The sequence below is a fragment of the Narcine bancroftii genome, chromosome 5 (genome assembly GCF_036971445.1).
Source record: "Narcine bancroftii isolate sNarBan1 chromosome 5, sNarBan1.hap1, whole genome shotgun sequence".
NCBI classification, from domain to species: domain Eukaryota; kingdom Metazoa; phylum Chordata; class Chondrichthyes; order Torpediniformes; family Narcinidae; genus Narcine; species Narcine bancroftii.
The window spans coordinates 168,422,671-168,441,191 of NC_091473.1; the positions used below are offsets into that span (position 1 = coordinate 168,422,671).

General features: G+C 43.7%; 1 protein-coding gene across 4 annotated transcripts in view; it reads left to right on the forward strand.

Annotated features, from left to right (window-relative positions):
- LOC138764158 (ERC protein 2) overlaps positions 1–18,521 on the forward strand; it is an 871,420-nt gene that overhangs the window by 820,287 nt on the left and 32,612 nt on the right. Inside the window, exon 19 of one of the 4 annotated variants that reach the window (XM_069939659.1) lies at positions 13,721–13,879. The exons of the other annotated variants lie outside the window; for them this stretch is intronic. Coding sequence (XP_069795760.1) covers positions 13,721–13,746 — 26 coding nt within the window. The 3' untranslated portion in view covers positions 13,747–13,879. Of the gene's footprint in view, positions 1–13,720; positions 13,880–18,521 lie in introns of those variants that run through there. 4 annotated transcript variants of the gene reach the window in all.

Consider the following 18,521-nt stretch of genomic DNA (forward strand, 5'->3'; position numbering starts at 1 on the left):
TGGTTGAGAAGAATGTTGGCCTAGAAAACATTTCCACTGTGGGAAAAACTATGATATCCTATTCTTCTATCTGGGCAGGTAGATGAAGCCTCAGATTAGCATCTTCTACCTGTTCAATGGTTTCTTGATACTGTGCCAGTGTCTGCTTTGATAACATGGAACCACATGCTTCTTCGCTTGGTATACAAACAGGCAAATGGTTTGAAGAGAAAGCTCGGTTACCGCTACTCAGGGTACATACCCTGCCTTCATAAAATTGACCGACTCTTCTCAAATAACATACATTTATAAAATGCGATCTGAACGTCATGTGGATCAATGCGCATTTAACTGAAAATATATTTAGTGTATTTCCAAGATTTGGGTTAAAATGACAATGGATTTGAACTGACTTCCCTGCTGGTTTTTGTGTAAACCTTATCAGGTCTACAGTTCCTGTTGCCAAATATTCTTGGCATATAGTATTCATAATTTTAAAAAGTAATCATTCATTCCATTTATATTTGTACACAGATTGTTTGCTGTGATTGCTAACTCCATGAAATCTGCACTGTTAAAAAATGTATTTGTTGTGAAACAATCTGCATCACACTAGGGTGCTGCAAAAAATGTTAATTGTTCTTTTACTCTGGATGCATCAGCTTGTATTTTCATCTGGATTCCACAAGCAAATTTCTTGAATTTTTATGTCTACCCAATGTTATAGTTGGTCTTATTGTAGTTTTCTTTTCCCTAAATCAGATTCTTTCTCTTCTCCTTTCCTGGACATCCTGCACTCTTGTTTTTTCACTGGCACGTTTGCTTTCTCAGTCAGAACATTTATTTTAAAGCTCTGAATGAGGTATTTTAGCTATGAATAACATCATAGCCCAACATAAATAATATTGCTGGGTGAATTGTTTGAACACCAACAACAGGTTTCTAGTATGTGAAAGTGAGGCAATAATACATAATTAACTTTTTACGTTCTAATGAGTTAGTTGAGAAATTTGCTTTGTTTTTGTTAATGTATTACTGTAAAACTAGTTTTTTTCTGTAGTATTCTCCTTCCAAGATAGAAATGGTGTTCTCCATTTCCCTGACTTGTCTGAACTTAACTTTATCATCTTCCCACAATCATACTTTAACTTACTGTATGTCACTTTTTGAGCATTTTGCCCTCTCATTTTTTTCATCCTCTATTTAGTTCCATCTCCATTTCCATTGATATGCTCATCTTCATGTCATGTCGATATGGAATTCTTGCTTTCTCGCTGTGATCACGTTAATTTCTAGATGCTCTGGTTTTCCTCTACATGTGTGGGTTGGTAGGTTAATTAGATGGCGTAAATTGCTCCTGGTGTATAGGTGGGTGAAAGAAACTGGTGTGGGAGGAAGTAAATTACTGGAACTATACAGAAAATAAACTAGGTTTAAGCAAAGGGAATGGTATAAATGGGGGTTGAGACTTGGTGCAGACGCAAAGTGGGCCATAGGTCATGTTTCTGGGTTCCATGATTGGCAAATCCAATCAGTCTACCATCGAGTATTGATAAAGTGAGAGATTTTGCCATGGGCAAGTGCTAATAAGTGGATTTTTTCTCCACCGTAACCCATTAACAAGACTGAGTTTGGGTTTCACTCAGATTACTCAGCTCCTCATCACAAGATTATTCCAAATTGGTCCAAAGAGTTGAATTCCAGAGGTGAACAGAGAGTTGATACAGGGGCAGCATTTGATGGAATGTGACATCAAGGAGCCCTAAGAAAAAACTGAAGACATTAGGCATCAGAGGTAAAACACATCAATTGTTTGCCAGTGGATGCTGCCTGACCGCTGAGTCCCTCCGGCTCCTCGTTAATTGTGCAATGGTTATACTCATCCCACATGCAAAAGGCTTCCGTTGTAACTCAAATCACTTTCATCAATGATATACTCTTGTCTCCCTTTCATCATGCCAGAAGTGGACATGTCTGCTCATGACTGCGTTATGTTCAATTCTATTTGCTGCTCTTCAGCACATAAGCCAGTCCATGTCTGCATTCAGACTTGGGATGATAAACGGCAAATCAAACGAAGACCATGGTGTCCGGTAAGAACCCATTTGCAGTGTTAGAACCTAGCGTGGGCACATATTTTTGCCAGTATCTTGAACTTGCTGGTATTTCTGTGCCCAGTTCAGCAAGTTGTAGTCTAGTGAGATGGGGTGTCTATTTCTCTCTGTAGATAAATATAAACATTAATGAGTATTTGTCTATTTCATTCAGCTATTCTCCTCTCAAGTCAAATTCTATGTGTGATGCAGTGTCAACAACACAAAAGAGCATTTATTAACAAACCCTAAAGTTACACATGTACAACCACATAAAACATGTATCATCAATCATGACACAGCTGAGTATCAAATACAAGAAATGATCGCGTCAATAAATGCATTTTGAACTGCACTAAATGCTGCAGGCAAGCCAAATGTTCTCATAACAGCACTTCTCCCCCAACAATGACAATTCCCAGTACTAGATCCTCTCAGAATCTTGTACACCGAACTCAGAATTAACAACCTACTCATAAATTCAAATGCAGTCAGTGACCGAGGCCATGCCCTCTTCACTCTGCTACCATCAGGCAAAAGGTACAGGAGCCTAAAGACGAGTACAAGAACAGCTTCTTCCCCACAGATTCCTGAATAATCAATGAACCAAAGGCACTGCCTTACTTTTTGTGCAATTTTTTTTATTTATTGTTGTCAGGTGGTTCATATAAATATTTGCTCGATGAAGCTGCTGCAAAAACAACAAATTTTGTGACTTGTTCACGACAATAAATTCTGATTCTGATTCTTCTAGACCCCATTGCTAATCCCTTCCAATTAGTCCCAGTGGAGGAATACCCTGTCTCACTTTAAATAATTCCATTGCTACCAAGTCCCCAGTTAATTTGCAGTAGTAAATGCCTTATACAATGCTCCACACCCCTGTATAAATCTTCTGTAGTCATATACATCAGAAATGTATCTGTGATACTGCAGGACCATTTCTCTATGCTCCTCATTCCTGGAATCTTTTTTTCTATCAGCAACTGCTTATTTTAAAATGCCTCTTTTTGTTTTAGCTGCTTGTGTGATCTCTGGCATCTACTCATGCAATTGTGCAGCAGGACAAATCTCCAGTATAGAACCAGGACTCAGGATCACTCCACCTTTAAGACATTGCTGCAAACTTCTTGGGAACCAGTAACATCTCCAATACTGCTGTTTCTGCATTCAAACCGTATTCCTTACCACCCCCCCCCCCCCCCTCTAATCCTTCTGCTTTGCCTGCGATACAAGTTCCAGGGATCTTCCTGTATTTTAAATCCTTTTCATCCCACGTGCAATTCAGCTACCACCGTGCTCTTAAAGTCCAGAATTCCCATAATTTCTCCTAAAACCCAAATTATCTCTCTTCCATGACTTTTAAATCTTGTGCCTGCCATCTTTCTCTATATCCTTTGCTTTTAAAAGGGTAAGAAACAAATTAAGCACAGGAAGCTTGGTTGAGTTAATAGTGTTCTCATTTCTGAGTCAGAAGGTCATGATAGGATTTTTTTTAACTACCAAGCCCAGCCTTTTGCAAACTGGGGGTTGCAAATAGGAGCTGTGTTTTGTGGAGTATTCCCTATTTATGATCTCATTGGAATGCAACTTTGTGATATCAAATATAAAGCAGCAGTTTATAGCATTAACCATTGCAGCAAGGACAAAGGGAGAAGCAAAATGATAAGGATTGTTACTGTGTTTAATGATCTTGAAGTGTTGGCTTGGACCTGTTTTGTAATGGAAACATTGAAATAAAATGTAAAATTGCAGTCATCCACAACTGCATGATATTCTTATTTTGCAAACAAAATGTGAAGCATTTGCTGGGATAGTTTTATTCTGGTTTAACATGGAGGCTTCAATAGCTGTGGCATTGCTTTCAAGCAGACTGGTCAATATACTGCAGAGACCGTGTGGTTAACTTCTCCATGAAACATCTCTAAGCAAGTACTTCATGATAACTCTGGTCATTTCATTATTCGATCTGCTGAACACAGATACCCATGATGTTGGCAGTTCACCACTTGTTCACCACTAATGCAAGCTTAACTGGCAAAGCAAGGGATTATTGTTGATCCCTAATTGCTGTTGAGAACACTATATTCCATCAAGTGAAGTTCTTGCCACTTTGGATACAGAGCCTCCAGGATTTCCTGGTAATTTTGAACAAGTTGTTATGTTCATCCCAATCAGGATACAGTGTGACCTCAAATGCAGTTTCGAGTTTGTAAGAGGGTATTGGATGGAAGAGATTGTTTGTTTAAAGTGGGCTATCAAAGAAGACTTGGCTAGTTGCTACAATGCAATTTCTAGATGATCTGCAATGCTGCCATAGTGTTAAGGAGCTGAATGTTTAGAGGTGAGTGCAGCACCAATGATGTCCTGAATGATGGCACATTTCAAACTTCAAAGTTTAGATTTATTGTCAAGAGTACATACATGACATCACATACAACCCTGGGATTCTTCTTCCTGCGGGTCAGAAAGAATTTCTACTTACCAGTAGTGCAAAAAAACTGCACTCAAGAAAAGATACATATAAAATGAGAAAAATGAAAACAGACCGACTGTTCAATACAGAAATTAAATTTTCAATAATAAAGAATGTGAAGAGTAATTGTCCTTAAATGGTTGAGTTTGTTGTTTAAGATTCTGATGATGGATGGATAGAAACCGTTCCTAAACCTGATGGCGCGAATCTTGTGGCACCTATACCTCTTTCCTCTGTGCTGTGTGGTGTAGATCCTTGATGATTGCTGCTCCTTTCTGACGGTAGCGTTCCATGTAGATTGTTTAGATGGTGGGGAGAGTTTTGCCACACTCACCTTGGGCACAGGTACGATTGACACGTGTTTGAAGCAGTTGCCCTGCCAGAGTGAGATATTGAAGATATTTGTGAATGCATTGGCAAGTTGTTCAGCACAGATTTTTAGTACTTGGCCAGGTACTCCATCCGGACCGGATGCTTTCCTTGGATTCACTCATCTGAATGCAGCCCTCAGATGCCTGACAGTAGAGGAGCATTATGGGACATGGTTCTTCCTTGTTCTGGTGGTCAAATTGGACATAGAAGCCATTGAGCTCATCTGGGAGTGAAGCTTTTCTGACTCCTATTGCAGTGGATTTGGTTTTGCAGCAAGTTATTATTCGACTTTCTCTCAACCCAACAAGAGAAGCGTGCTACATCGTCTTTCTTTTTTTGCAGACATGATAAAAATGACCTAGGTGTTGTGAGATACCGAGCTATTGAGCTGCTCTTTCCGACTGCAGTAGCTCCAATTTAGTGGTGATCACCTCGATTTTGATGGTGAGGATCTCTCCATTGGTAATGCCATGGAATATGGGGACAAGTAGTTAAACTTCTTGATGCAGACATCATTGATTGGCACTGAATGCCAAATGTGGCTTGCCAGTTATCAACCCAGTCCTGAGCATTGATCAAGCTCTTTCATCTTATGGACATGGGTTGCTTTATTAATTTGGAATTGTTAACAGATTAAACATTGGATAATCAACTGTGAACATCCACTCTTTGGACCCACCTTGGAGAACTGAGGCAATAGTGAATAGTGAGTCACTGATGTTGCACCAGAATACTGATGACCCTTAGTATTTTTGAGTTGTCCCAAGGTACACCTGAAGTGATGACCTCAGGGCAGCTCAAAAGCAGTGATGATTAGCATTCAACAGCCACAAACATCCTTCTCTTTCTTTAATGAAGCTGTATTTGCCCTCTGGTTTCTGTTGACTTGATTTACCAGTGGTCTTTGATCCCACACTTGATCAGATACTGCAATGATCTCATGAACCACCGTTCTCACTCCACATCTCGAATACAAATCATTTGTAATCCGTGTTTGGAGGATGTCTGTCAATGTAAAATGGCAGTAGGGAGCTGGTGGAGAGGAGCTGCTTTTTGTGACAGGATTTATTATCGATAGTGCATTTCATCATTTTGTTGATGATCGGCTGATAAAACAGTCAGCACAGGGTTAGGGTTAGGGTTAGGGTTAGGTTTAGGGTTAGGGTTAGGGTTAGGGTTAGGGTTAGGGTTAGGGTTAGGGTTAGGCCCTATGGCACACAGGGGTCCAAATCAAACTATAAACTTGTTGCTTGCACCTGATTACATATCCAGGGCCAGAGGGAAGGGGGCATTCGCAGGCATTGACCCCTCCCCCAAAATAAGGAATTGTGACCCCCCCCCTCCACCCACTCGCAGACATTGCCCCACTCCCCCCACCCCAAAGTGAGGTATTGCAACTCCCCAGCCGCAGCACGAGCGTTACTAGTGTCACTATTCTCTATGCGATATAAACAGCATGTTTGTCATTTGCATCAGAGGGAGGGGGAAGTGTGATGGCAGCAGAGCACGGAGGAGGTTTACAGTAGGTAGGCACCACCCCCAGCTGAGCAAGTTTTCAGACATCAGATTGTGCTCCCTGCGGTCAACCTAATGCCCCCTGATTAGACTTGTTCTGACCCCGACCCTGTACATAGCTCTCCCGCCTCTTCATATTCATATGTCTATCTCTTCTTCTTCTTTGGCTTGGCTTTGCGGACGAAGATTTATGGAGGGGGTAAATGTCCACATCAGCTGCAGGCTCGTTTGTGGCTGACAAGTCCGATGCGGGACAGGCAGACACGGTTGCAGCGGTTGCAGGGGAAAATTGGTGGGTTGGGGTTGAGTATTGGGTTTTTCCTCCTTTGCCTTTTGTCAGTGAGGTGGGCTCTGCGGTCTTCTTCAAAGGAGGTTGCTGCCCGCTGAACTGTGAGGCGCCAAGATGCACGGTTTGAGGCGATATCAGCCCACTGGCGGTGGTCAATGTGGCAGGCACCAAGAGATTTCTTTAGGCAGTCCTTGTACCTTTTCTTTGGTGCACCTCTGTCACAGTGGCCAGTGGAGAGCTCGCCATATAACACGATCTTGGGAAGGCGATGGTCCTCCATTCTGGAGACGTGACCCACCCAGCGCAGCTGGATCTTCAGCAGCGTGGACTCGATGCTGTCGGCCTCTGCCATCTCGAGTACTTCGACTTTAGGGATGAAAGCGCTCCAGTCTATCTAGAAGCCTCTTAAACACTATTATTGCATCTAATTCCACCACAACTCCTAGCAGCCCATTCCAGACTCCTACTGCTCTGAGGTAAAATTTTCCCGCAAGTACAACATGAAACCTTACAGCATAGGACAGGCCTTCCAGCTCACGATGTTGCTCAGATCTCCTCATCGATCTAATCCTTCTCTCTCTCACACTCCATAACCCTCTATTCTCCGCATTTCCCTTAAACATGTTCCTTAAGTGCATGTTCTCATGTGCATAATATTTTTCCCCTGGGGAAAAGTTCTGGCTGTCTACAGCCCTATCAGGTTACCCCCCTCAACCTCTGATACTCCAATGAAAACAACCCCTTCCCTCTCCATTCACAGAGCCACCCCTCCTCTCCTTGTTTCCTAGTGTGGCCTTGCACCATTATCAGCCTTATTACCTCTCCCTTACCATTTTGTTTGGGTGCCTGCCCACATTTTGTCCATACCGTGATGAAGGGTTCAAGCCTGAAGCGTTGGCTAAGTACCTTTACCTTTGCTACCTAAAGTAGAATGTTTGACCTGTTGAGTTTCTCCAGTTTTTACTTCAACCACAGTGTCTGCAGATTTTCATGTTTTACTTCAGCTTACTGCTAAATATCTTTGGTACCCTTTTCAAAGTCGCCACATCCTTGCTGTAATGAGGTGCCCACAATTGCACACAGTACTCCATGTGCAGACGAACCAAAGTTTTATATAGCTGCAATATAACTTTTTTTCTCTTTTATTCAATGCCTTGCCCAATGAGGTCAAGCATACCATATGTCTTCTTTACCACCCAGTCTACTTGCATGACCTGTGTCTCCAGATCCCTCTGTGTATAAAAACTTTTAAGTGTCCTGCTATTGAATTCCCATTGAATATGACCTCCCAAAGTGCAACTCCTCATTCTTGTCTAGTTTAAGTTCTATATGCCATTTCTCTCCCCATACTGTATCTGTAATTGATCTATGTTCTGTTGTATTATTTGATGACCAACTACACCAAACTTAGTGTGTTGCGCAAACTTACCCACACACCTTTTACATTCAAGTAATTTATGTACTGGTTTTCATCTTCTTCAGCATGATGCTGAACCAAGCCATGAAAGACCTCAACAATGAAGACGCTGTTTACATCTGGTACCGCACGGATGGCAGTCTCTTCAATCTGAGGCGCCTGCAAGCTCACACCAAGACACAAGAGAAACTTGTCCATGAACTACTCTTTGCAGACGATGCCGCTTTAGTTGCCCATTCAGAGCCAACTCTTCAGCGCTTGATGTCCTGTTTTGCGGAAACTGCCAAAATGTTTGGCCTGGAGGTCAGCCTGAAGAAAACTGAGGTCCTCCATCAGCCAGCTCCCCACCATGACTACCAGCCCCCCCACATCTCCATCGGGCACACAAAACTCAAAACGGTCAACCAGTTTACCTATCTCGGCTGCACCATTTCATCGGATGCAAGGATCGACCACGAGATAGACAACAGACTCGCCAAGGCAAATAGCGCCTTTGGAAGACTACACAAAAGAGTCTGGAAAAACAACCAACTGAAAAACCTCACAAAGATAAGCGTATACAGAGCCGTTGTCATACCCACACTCCTGTTCGGCTCCGAATCATGGGTCCTCTACCGGCACCACCTACGGCTCCTAGAACGCTTCCACCAGCGTTGTCTCCGCTCCATCCTCAACATTCATTGGAGCGCTTTCATCCCTAACGTCGAAGTACTCGAGATGGCAGAGGTCGACAGCATCGAGTCCACGCTGCTGAAGATCCAGCTGCGCTGGGTGGGTCACGTCTCCAGAATGGAGGACCATCGCCTTCCCAAGATCGTGTTATATGGCGAGCTCTCCACTGGCCACCGTGACAGAGGTGCACCAAAGAAAAGGTACAAGGACTGCCTAAAGAAATCTCTTGGTGCCTGCCACATTGACCACCGCCAGTGGGCTGATATCGCCTCAAACCGTGCATCTTGGCGACTCACAGTTTGGCGGGCAGCAACCTCCTTTGAAGAAGACCGCAGAGCCCACCTCACTGACAAAAGGCAAAGGAGGGAAAACCCAACACCCAACCCCAACCAACCAATTTTCCCCTGCAACCGCTGCAACCGTGTCTGCCTGTCCCGCATCGGACTTGTCAGCCACAAACGAGCCTGCAGCTGACGTGGACATTTACCCCCTCCGTAAATCTTCGTCCGCGAAGCCAAGCCAAAGAAGAATATCACAAGTAACAGGGGTCCCAACACATATCCCTGTGGAATACCACAAGTCACAGACCTCCAGCTGAACGACAGCCTTCCATACTCCCCTCTGTCTTCTACGAGCCAGCCAACTTTATATCCAAACTATCAACTCACTATGGATCCCATGCAACTGCACCTTTTAAATCAGCCGACCTTGAGAGATCTTGTCAAATGACTTACTCAAGTCCATGTAGGCCACATCCACTGTCCTACCTTTATCAATCATCTTTGTCATATGCTCAAAAAACTTAATCAAATCAGTCAAACGTGACCTGCCCCTCACAAAGCCATGTTGAATATCCCTAATCAGAGCATTACTTTCTGCAGTGAACTGGGATTCACTGGTATGGTGCTGATGGCTGGCCCCACCTCCTCGCTCCACCCCAATCTGCCCATCAATAACCCTGGTTTCCCGCCCAAACCCAGAACCCTTCTGAAGACTACTGTTGAACCCTACCCTTAGTTATGAGCTAATAAAAGCGTTTGTTCTCCCTCCAGTCGGTGAGAGCTTTTATTAGCGCTACAATTTTATTAGCTTATTCCCTAATGATGGAAGTGCTACTCAAGCTAGGTATGCTGCTGTTAGACCCTCTTTCCCCCCACATGGCTGATAGCCACATACTGGCTAGACTGCTTCCAGGCCTACCTGAATGCAACCAGAGACGTCTTCCACACCGATGAACTCAGGATGTCCGCGCTCATTTCGAGGGTAGGAACGAAAGGATATGCAGTCATCAGGAACTGCTCTATGTTTGATGCTGCTATCAAGGCATTGAAGGATAGGTACCTGAAGTCATAAAATGAGGTCCTAGTGAGGTACTGACTCACTCTATGTCGCCAACAGCCAGGAGAGACCATCAATGACTACCTGCTGGATCTGTGGACACTTGCCAAGAAGTGCAGATACGAAGCAGCTATGGGCCGCATTCGTGAGGAAGAACAGATCTGGGACACTCTAGTCACGGGGGTCCCCTCAAGGTACATGAGGCAGTGACTGCTCGAGTTGGGAAAGAAGGATCTGGCGAGCCACATTGAACTGTCCAAATCATTGGAACAGGCTAAGCTCAAGAACGACGATCTCAAAGCCAGCGAGCTCGCTCACCCAGGTGACCCCTTCCAAGGACGGGCTGCTCCCGCTACCCCAGCCCTAATGGCTGCTGCTTCCCATGCCAGGGAGTGCTTTTACTGCGGCAAGAGCTAGCATCCCTGATTTCATTGCCCGGCAAAAGACTCAGTGTGTTCCAGCTGTGACAAGAAAGGACATTGGGTGAGAGTTTGTCGCGTGAAGGGAAGCCTGGAGAAGTCCGCGGTCTGCATCACTCCCGGATCTGATTCCAGTCCCAAGCCGTCTGCCCTGAATTCACCCGAACCCTCCTGCTACACGACACGCTAACAGAGGGTGGCAGCGAGGAGATGGCATGAAAAGGCTCAGCGGCAATCTTGCCATGACCCAAATTCAAATGCGGCACTGTCATGGTCAGAGGAAGAAGAAAGGCGGCCATTTTGCCGTGCCATGAGGTTGACACCATCTTACCCATTCAGAGCAACCCAGGACGGTGGGGACCTCTCGAGTGAGGAGCATAGAGCCTCCTGGGAGCTAGCCTTGATGGTCCTAGATCAGGACAGACCTCACCAGCTCAGGAACTCCCTAATGACTGTAAAGGTAAATGGATATTCCACTAAATGCCTAATTGACACGGGCTCTACTGAGTTCCATAGACTCACAGACTGTGCAAAAATACAATCTGAAGATATATCCTTCTAATTATTGTATATTTCTCGCGTCTCAATCATATTCTACATGTGTATAAAAGCATTGTATAGTACATCTATCATTTGAATGGGGGATTTCTGTAAATTTTGCTTGTATATTCTTGATGAACTGTGTCCTCCAGTGTTGTTGGGTCTGGAGTTCCTGTGTCACCTTAAAAGCATGACCTTGGAGTATTCTGGTCCCCTCCCCTCCTTTAACGGTTTGGAATGGAGGGCCTTAAAATTAGAACCCACATGCAGCCTCCCAGCACTGAATATCAACCCACTCCCCCCTCTTCCCGAATCTGTCCACAGACTGTAAGCCCATTGATACTAAGAGCAGGAGGTACAGTACAGCAGACCGAGAGTTTATAAAGTCAGAGACTCAGCGTCTGCTGCTGGAGGAAGGTATCATTGAGCCTAGAACCAGCCAATGGAGAGCGCAAGTAGTAGTAGTTAAGGGGGAAAGCAAGTTCAGGCTGGTAATTGACTATAGCCAAACCATTAATTGGTAAACACTCCTAGACACATACACCCTCCCTTTAATTTCAGACATGATGAATGATATCGCGCAGTATCAGGTCTATTCGACTATAGACCTGAAAGCTGCCTATCACCAGCTGCCAATCCATTCCGAAGACCATCCATTTACGGCATTTGAGGCTAATGGTCTTCTCTATCAATTCCGGACCGTCCCTTTCAGTATGACTAATGGGGTTTCTATTTTCCAGAGGCAGGTGGACAGAATGGTGGATGAGTATGGGTTGAAGGCTACCTTCCCTTACCTCAACAACTTCACCATCTGTGGCCACACCTTGGAAGACCATGACACCAACCTCCAGAGCTTTATCCACATGGCAAAAGCCCTGAACCTCACTTATAACTCTGCCAAGTATGTGTTCAGGACTCAACAGCTGGCTATCTTTGGCTATGTTGTGGAGAATAGCATCACTGGCCCTGATCCCAATAGGATGCAGAGGCATCCACAAAGGCTTTGAGGAGATGCCTTGAGTTTTACACCCAGTGGATCCCTAAATACGCTGATAAGGTTCACCCTCTCTTAAAAGCCACTAATTTTCCCCTCTCGCTGAAGCCCAAACGGCTTTTAACTACCTTCGGAACCACATTGCAAAAGCCACGATGCACGTGATGGATGAGAATGTACCTTTCCAAGTGGAAAGCAATGCTTTGGATGTTGTCCTGGCCGCTACCATCAACCGGGCGGGCAGGCTGGTTGCATTTTTTTCGCGGACATTACAAGGCCACGAACTCTGGAACCTGGCAGTGGAGGAGGCTCAAGCCATTGTAGAAACCGTAACGCACTGGGGGCACTACCTGGCTGGTGGAAGTTTTACACTCGGTCACATTCATGTTTAATAATGTCAAGAGGGACAAAATCAAGAATGACAAGATTGCTAGCTGGAGGATCGAGCTCTCCACCCACAATTATGACATTGCCTATCGGCCAGGAGCCCTTAATGACCTTCCAGGTGCATAATGAGCTCTACCATCCAGGGGTCACCCACATGGATCATTTTGTCAAGGTGGACAATCTGCCCTACTCCATGGCAGGTCTTGCCAGGTCTGAGCAGAGTGCAAACCACACGTCTACCGCCCCACAAAGGCACATTTGATCAAGTCATCCAGGTCTTTCAAACAACTCAGTGTCGATTTTAAGGGACCTCTCCCCTCCACGAACGGGAACATCTTCTTCCTCTCTGCCATTGACGAGTACTCCAACTTCCTTTTCGCTATTCTTTGACCGGACATGTCCACTTCATCAGTCATGAAGGCCCTAGACTCCATTTTCACCCTGTTCAGGTATCCCAGCTATATATATAGTGACCGGGGCCTCATCCTTTATGAGTCAATGAGCTGCGTCAGTACCTGCTGGTGAGAGGCATCGTGTCCAGCAGGACTACTAGCTACAACCCCCGAGGGTTGACAAGGAGAACGCCACGGTCTGGAAGGCTGTCAAACTGGCCCTGAAGTCAAAAGGTCTTCCAGACTCACGCTGGCAGGATGTCCTCCCCATCAAGCTCCACTCTATCCAGTCGCTACTATATACCATGACCAACACTACACCTCACGAACTTATATTCTCCTTCAAAAGAAGGTTGGCATCGGGAACTACACTCCCAGTCTGGCTCACTTCTCCTGGTCCAGTCCTCCTCAGGAAGCGCATGAGGAGAAGCAAGGTGGAAAGGGTGAAACTGCTCCATGCCAATCCCATGCACACCTACATGGAGTACCCGGATGGCAGGGAGGATACCGTCTCCATCAGGGACCTGGTACCCACCGGAATAGAAGGTCTGTTGCCTTAAGTGCCCTGCGAGCCATGGAACTCATTCTCGCCATCCCCAGTCAGGGCCTCAAGGGATCCAGTTCAGGAGGAAAGTACACCTCCCTCCATCGTCGAGCCAGTGACCCAGCCCACCTCTCCTCCCTCATAAGGGGACCAGGAGTCCAAGGCCCCCTGGTGCTAAAGTGCTCCACCAGGATCTCAAGTCCTCTAGACTGCTTAAATCTGTAAATTTGTAAATAACTGTATTTTTTTTAACCACTTGTTTCTGAACCCATGTTCTCTATCTTCATCCACAGACCCTGAATTCAACAGGAATGGGTGAATGCAGTTAACTGACATTCACTGGTAGGGTGTTATGCGGATGTTGGCCCTGCCTCATGGCTCTGCCCACATCTGCTCACATATAACCCTGGTTTCCTGCTTAAACCCAGAACCCTTCGGAAGACTACTTTTGAACCCTACCATAAGCTAATAAAAGTGTTTGTTCTCCCTCCAGTTGTGAGAGCTTTTATTCACACTACACTTTCCAAATGTTCACATCTCCTAACCCTAAGTATCCCATCCTAAACTACCACTAATGTGAGACTCTATGGCAGATAATTTCCTGGATTATCCCCTTTTCCCTTCCCAGCATTAGCCACTCTCTGGCATCTCTTCTGTTGCTAATGAGGATGCAAAGATCTTTATCACTTTAAACTCTGTGGTAAAGTATTCATATAGTATCTCACAATGTTGTCTGACCCTAAGCATGAATTATTTCCTTTGTTCTTGAGTAGTCCTGTCCACTCCCTGGTCATCCTCTCCTCTTAAATGTAAGTATAAAATCCCTTGAGGTTTTCTTTGTCTGCTCACCATGGAGACTTCATGGCCCATCTTGGCTGTCTCAAACTCTGCTTGAGCTCTTTTCTGCAATCTTTATATTCCTCCAGGGTCCTGTCTGACTGTAGCCTCCTGAATGTTACAAATGCCTTCTTTATCTTGACTAAGTTCATGACCTCTCTCGCCATCTTTCCTTGCCATCCTTACCCTCCCTTCGCATTGGAACATGTCAGTTCTGGATTCTAATTAATTGGTCCTTAAACAACTCCCACATGTTACTTGTGGGCTTGCCCGATAACAGCTCCTCCTAATTAGCTCCCACTAGCTCCTGTCTAATCATGCCCTAATTTGCCTTCCCTGCTTTAGTTCTTTTCTACAAGGCCCAAGCTTCTCCTTCCCATAACTATTCTGGGAAGTTAAGGAAGAATGATCACTATTCCCAAAATGTTCCCCCACTGAAACTTTGATACCCTGGTTGGGCTCATTTGCCAATGCAAGGTCTAGTATGGCCTCATTTCCAGTTGGGTTATCTATATGCTGTTTTGTGAAACTCTCCTGGATACGCTTCACAAATTCTGCCCCATCGAAGCCTCTAGCAATGACAACTGACCAGTCGATACTGGCAAAATTAAAGTCTCTCACTACAACATCCCTGTTGCTTTTGGTGACATGGTTAATGCAGCAGTTAGCGCAAAGCTACTGCTGCCCCATTGAATTAGACGCTGTCTGTTAATAGTTGTACTTCTCCCTGTGTCTGTGTGCGTTTCCTCCAGGTGCTCCAGTTTCCTCCAGAAACGTACCGGAGTTATAGGTTAATTCGCCTTTTGGCTTGTGGGCCAGAAGGGCCTGTTAATTTTTTAAAAAATAAAGAAATTTTAAAAAATCTAACACTTTGCTTAATCTGTCTCCATATCTCTTCTTCCACCTTCCGATAGCTATTGGGAGCCCTATCCGAGTGATTTCCTCTTTCTTAATTCTGATCTCTACCCACACTGCCATTAGGTTCTCTCTGAGTGCAGTTATGATATCTTCCCTGATTAACAATGCTACACCTCCACCTCTATTCCCTCCTTCCCTATCCTGTCTGAAGAAATTAAAGCCCAGGAACATTCTTGCAGCCATGTCTCCATAACGGCAACAATATCATAATTTTAAGTAATGACCTAGGCTTCAAGTTCCTCTGCCTTACACACAATACTCCTTGCATTAAAATGAACACACTTCAGCTCCTCAAGTTTCACTGTGACCATTCACCTGTCATGAACTTCCTATCCTTCCTTTCAGGCTTGCTTGCCCTAGCATCTCCTATCCTCTCAGCCCCTCCACTTGCTACCCTACTGCTCATTCCCATATGCCTGTCACTCTAGTTGTTGAAAAGAACTGAATCAGATGTATCCTTCTTGTGAACATTGATCGGATCAATGCAAGTTTTCATTTTTACAGCTGGAATGGATTTGGACTTATTGGCTTTGTTACATCTTTGGTCCTTTCCTTGTGCTCCAGATTGTCTTCTTTGATGACAGTGACTTCAGGCTGATGATGGAATTTAAATTGGAAATTTCAAATGTTAGAGGAATGTTTCACATTTATTGGGAATTGACAGGAACATTTTTTAAGGCACAAAACATTTCATTGGGTTGGGTACTACCCAATTTAGAGAACAGATGATAGTACACACATCTTGTAAAGAAATTAAGAAGTAAATGACAAAATTCTGTGGAAACTGTGGTTGAAGTGAAAACCCAAAATGCTGGAGGAGCTCAGCAGGTCAAACAATGTCCAAAGATACATACCTGACATTTCAGGCTTGAGCCCTACATCAAAGAATGAGAAAATACCTGCAAGTGTCCAAACAAAAGAGCAGGAGGGGGGAAAGTGGGGTGGCAAGGAAGGAGATGATAGGTGGAGAAAGGAGGGAGGGGACTGCAGCATTGGGGGGGGGGAATGGTAGGGCTGGGTGGGTGAAAGAACTGGAAGGACAGGAAAAGGGGGGAGGGGAAAGAAAAGACAAGCAGGTTTAATGGGAAGCAGTGAAGTCAATGTTCATGCCATGTGGCTGGAGGGTGCCCAGACAGAAAATAAGGCATTGTTCCTCCAATCTGGAGGTGGTCAGGGTGGGAGAGTACTCACAATCATGTGAGTGTGGGAGTGTTACCCAGAATTGAAATGGTTGGCCACTGGGAGGTCGCTGTGGTTGGCAACGGAGGTGCTGAATGAAACTATCTCTCATTCTGCGACCGGTCTCTCAGATGTAGAGAAGGCTACAATCTTTACCTTTGCAACATAAAGGGCATTGTTGAGCTTCTCCAGCATTTTGTGTTCTTACTTGTAAATGATTTAGGAGAGATTTGATTATTGATTGTCACAATTAAATTATATTCTGTAAATGTGCAATTTACATTATTGTTTTGTTGACCCCTAATTGAATTGGATTTGGATACCTTTATAATTAAATTCCTTTTTTTGTAGAAATCTGGAGCCCAAGGAAGTCACAATTCCAAATGTCTTTTCCCCAAATTGTACTGCGGGATTGGAATTGCAAAAAAACATAATCCATTAGAGGGGTGACTAAAGTTAAATTATAATGTTTTTTTTTTGCCATGTAACATTGGCAGGAGGGTGTTGCAGGTTAGGTTTCCAATAGAAGCTTAACACTCTCATTCCAGGGAAGCAGGACATTTATAGGAACACTTTTTATCTGTACATATAGGGGATGCATAAAGTAAACGATTCTTAATGATAATTCATAAATAGTGTTTTTTGCCTTAAGTAGTGAATCTCTTAATAATAATTTCGGACCTGATTGCAGTGAATTTGAGGATCAAAATCTTAATTGGAAAATCTCAATATTCTCAACTTTTAATTTATTTCTACTTCCTTTGTTCCTTGAGGACAAAGGATGCACTGCCGAGTTAAGTGTATTTGATGTAATGCAGATGTGCAATTCAGTGACGTCTACACTCCCTGCCTCCCCCAGGCAACACAGAAACATACATTTGTTAGGCCTGTTGTTCTATATCAATGACTTTACTGCAGATATAATATAAATTGGTGCATGTGCTCTCTTCCTTCTGATCCACAGAAAAATGATCTTATAAGTAAGTTTGTTCCGTAGAACAATTTTGACATTGTATTATTGATAATTGGAGTGTGTGAGTGTGTGTGAGAGAGTGAAAGAAAGAGAGAGGACTCAAAGTGTGATTTAACATGAGCAGAAGATGCAATATGGTATTCAGAAGACTGCTGTTATATGAAAGTAAAAGTACATTCTGTATTGAAGTAACCATTAATGTTAAGGATTGAAATAACTCCGTCAAAACACAATTTATTTGGAATTACAATATATTGTTTTGCATTGTAATGTATATGTAATGTTGGAGATTACTATACATGTAGTTCGCCCCATCATTCTGTGTGGTACTGTTTGCACTCCCTTGGCTTCTGTTTTCTCAGATGTAGAAAATTATGTAATTAGTTGTGGGATCTTTTCATATTATCAGAGAAATGCTTTTCATTTAACCTTGAACTTACTCCCTTCCTCAATTAATAATGGATTCAATCACCAAAAATCATTTCGGTTTGATTTGATTTTGAGACTTTAAATTGATCTGAATAATGCCATATTTCAAAGAGGACACATATAAGAAATCAAGTTAGTATTGGACAAATAAAGGGAAAAAAATATTCTTCTCCTTTTTGAAGCTTATGGTGCTTTGGTTCTATCTGAAAAACAAACATACCTCCCTTTCACTCCTGAGTTGCACAGATACTGTGATTTTTGATACTCCTGGCTTGGTCATTCTGTCACTATCCATTGCTTATAAAAACAATACTTAAATAATTCAAAGAATGTGGAAATGTGAAGGTTTGAAAAATGTTATGAAAAGATTAGTTTAAAATAGGATCCAGAGGGAGTTAATGCTGGTAACGTACAGCTGTAACAGAGTACACAAACTGCAAGAATTATCTCAGAATCAAACTATTCCAGCTCTCAATCTCCTCCAAGTAAACGTCAGCGCATTGGAGAATTGTAGATCAGCCATTCCGAAAATGTCAGCAGAAATTATGCTCTGCTGCTACACTGCATTATACCCCATGGAGTGATCAGACTCTGAATAAACAAAAAAATCAGGATTGCAGTGGTGAGTTTAATTCTAAGATATATATTCCAGAGTTTCAGGCTACCCAGAAGCCAGTTTTATGTTGTACTGAGTATAAAAAGGAAAGAAGACAGCATGGTCTTTGATGTTGATAAACTTGCACTTTTGTTGATCGCTG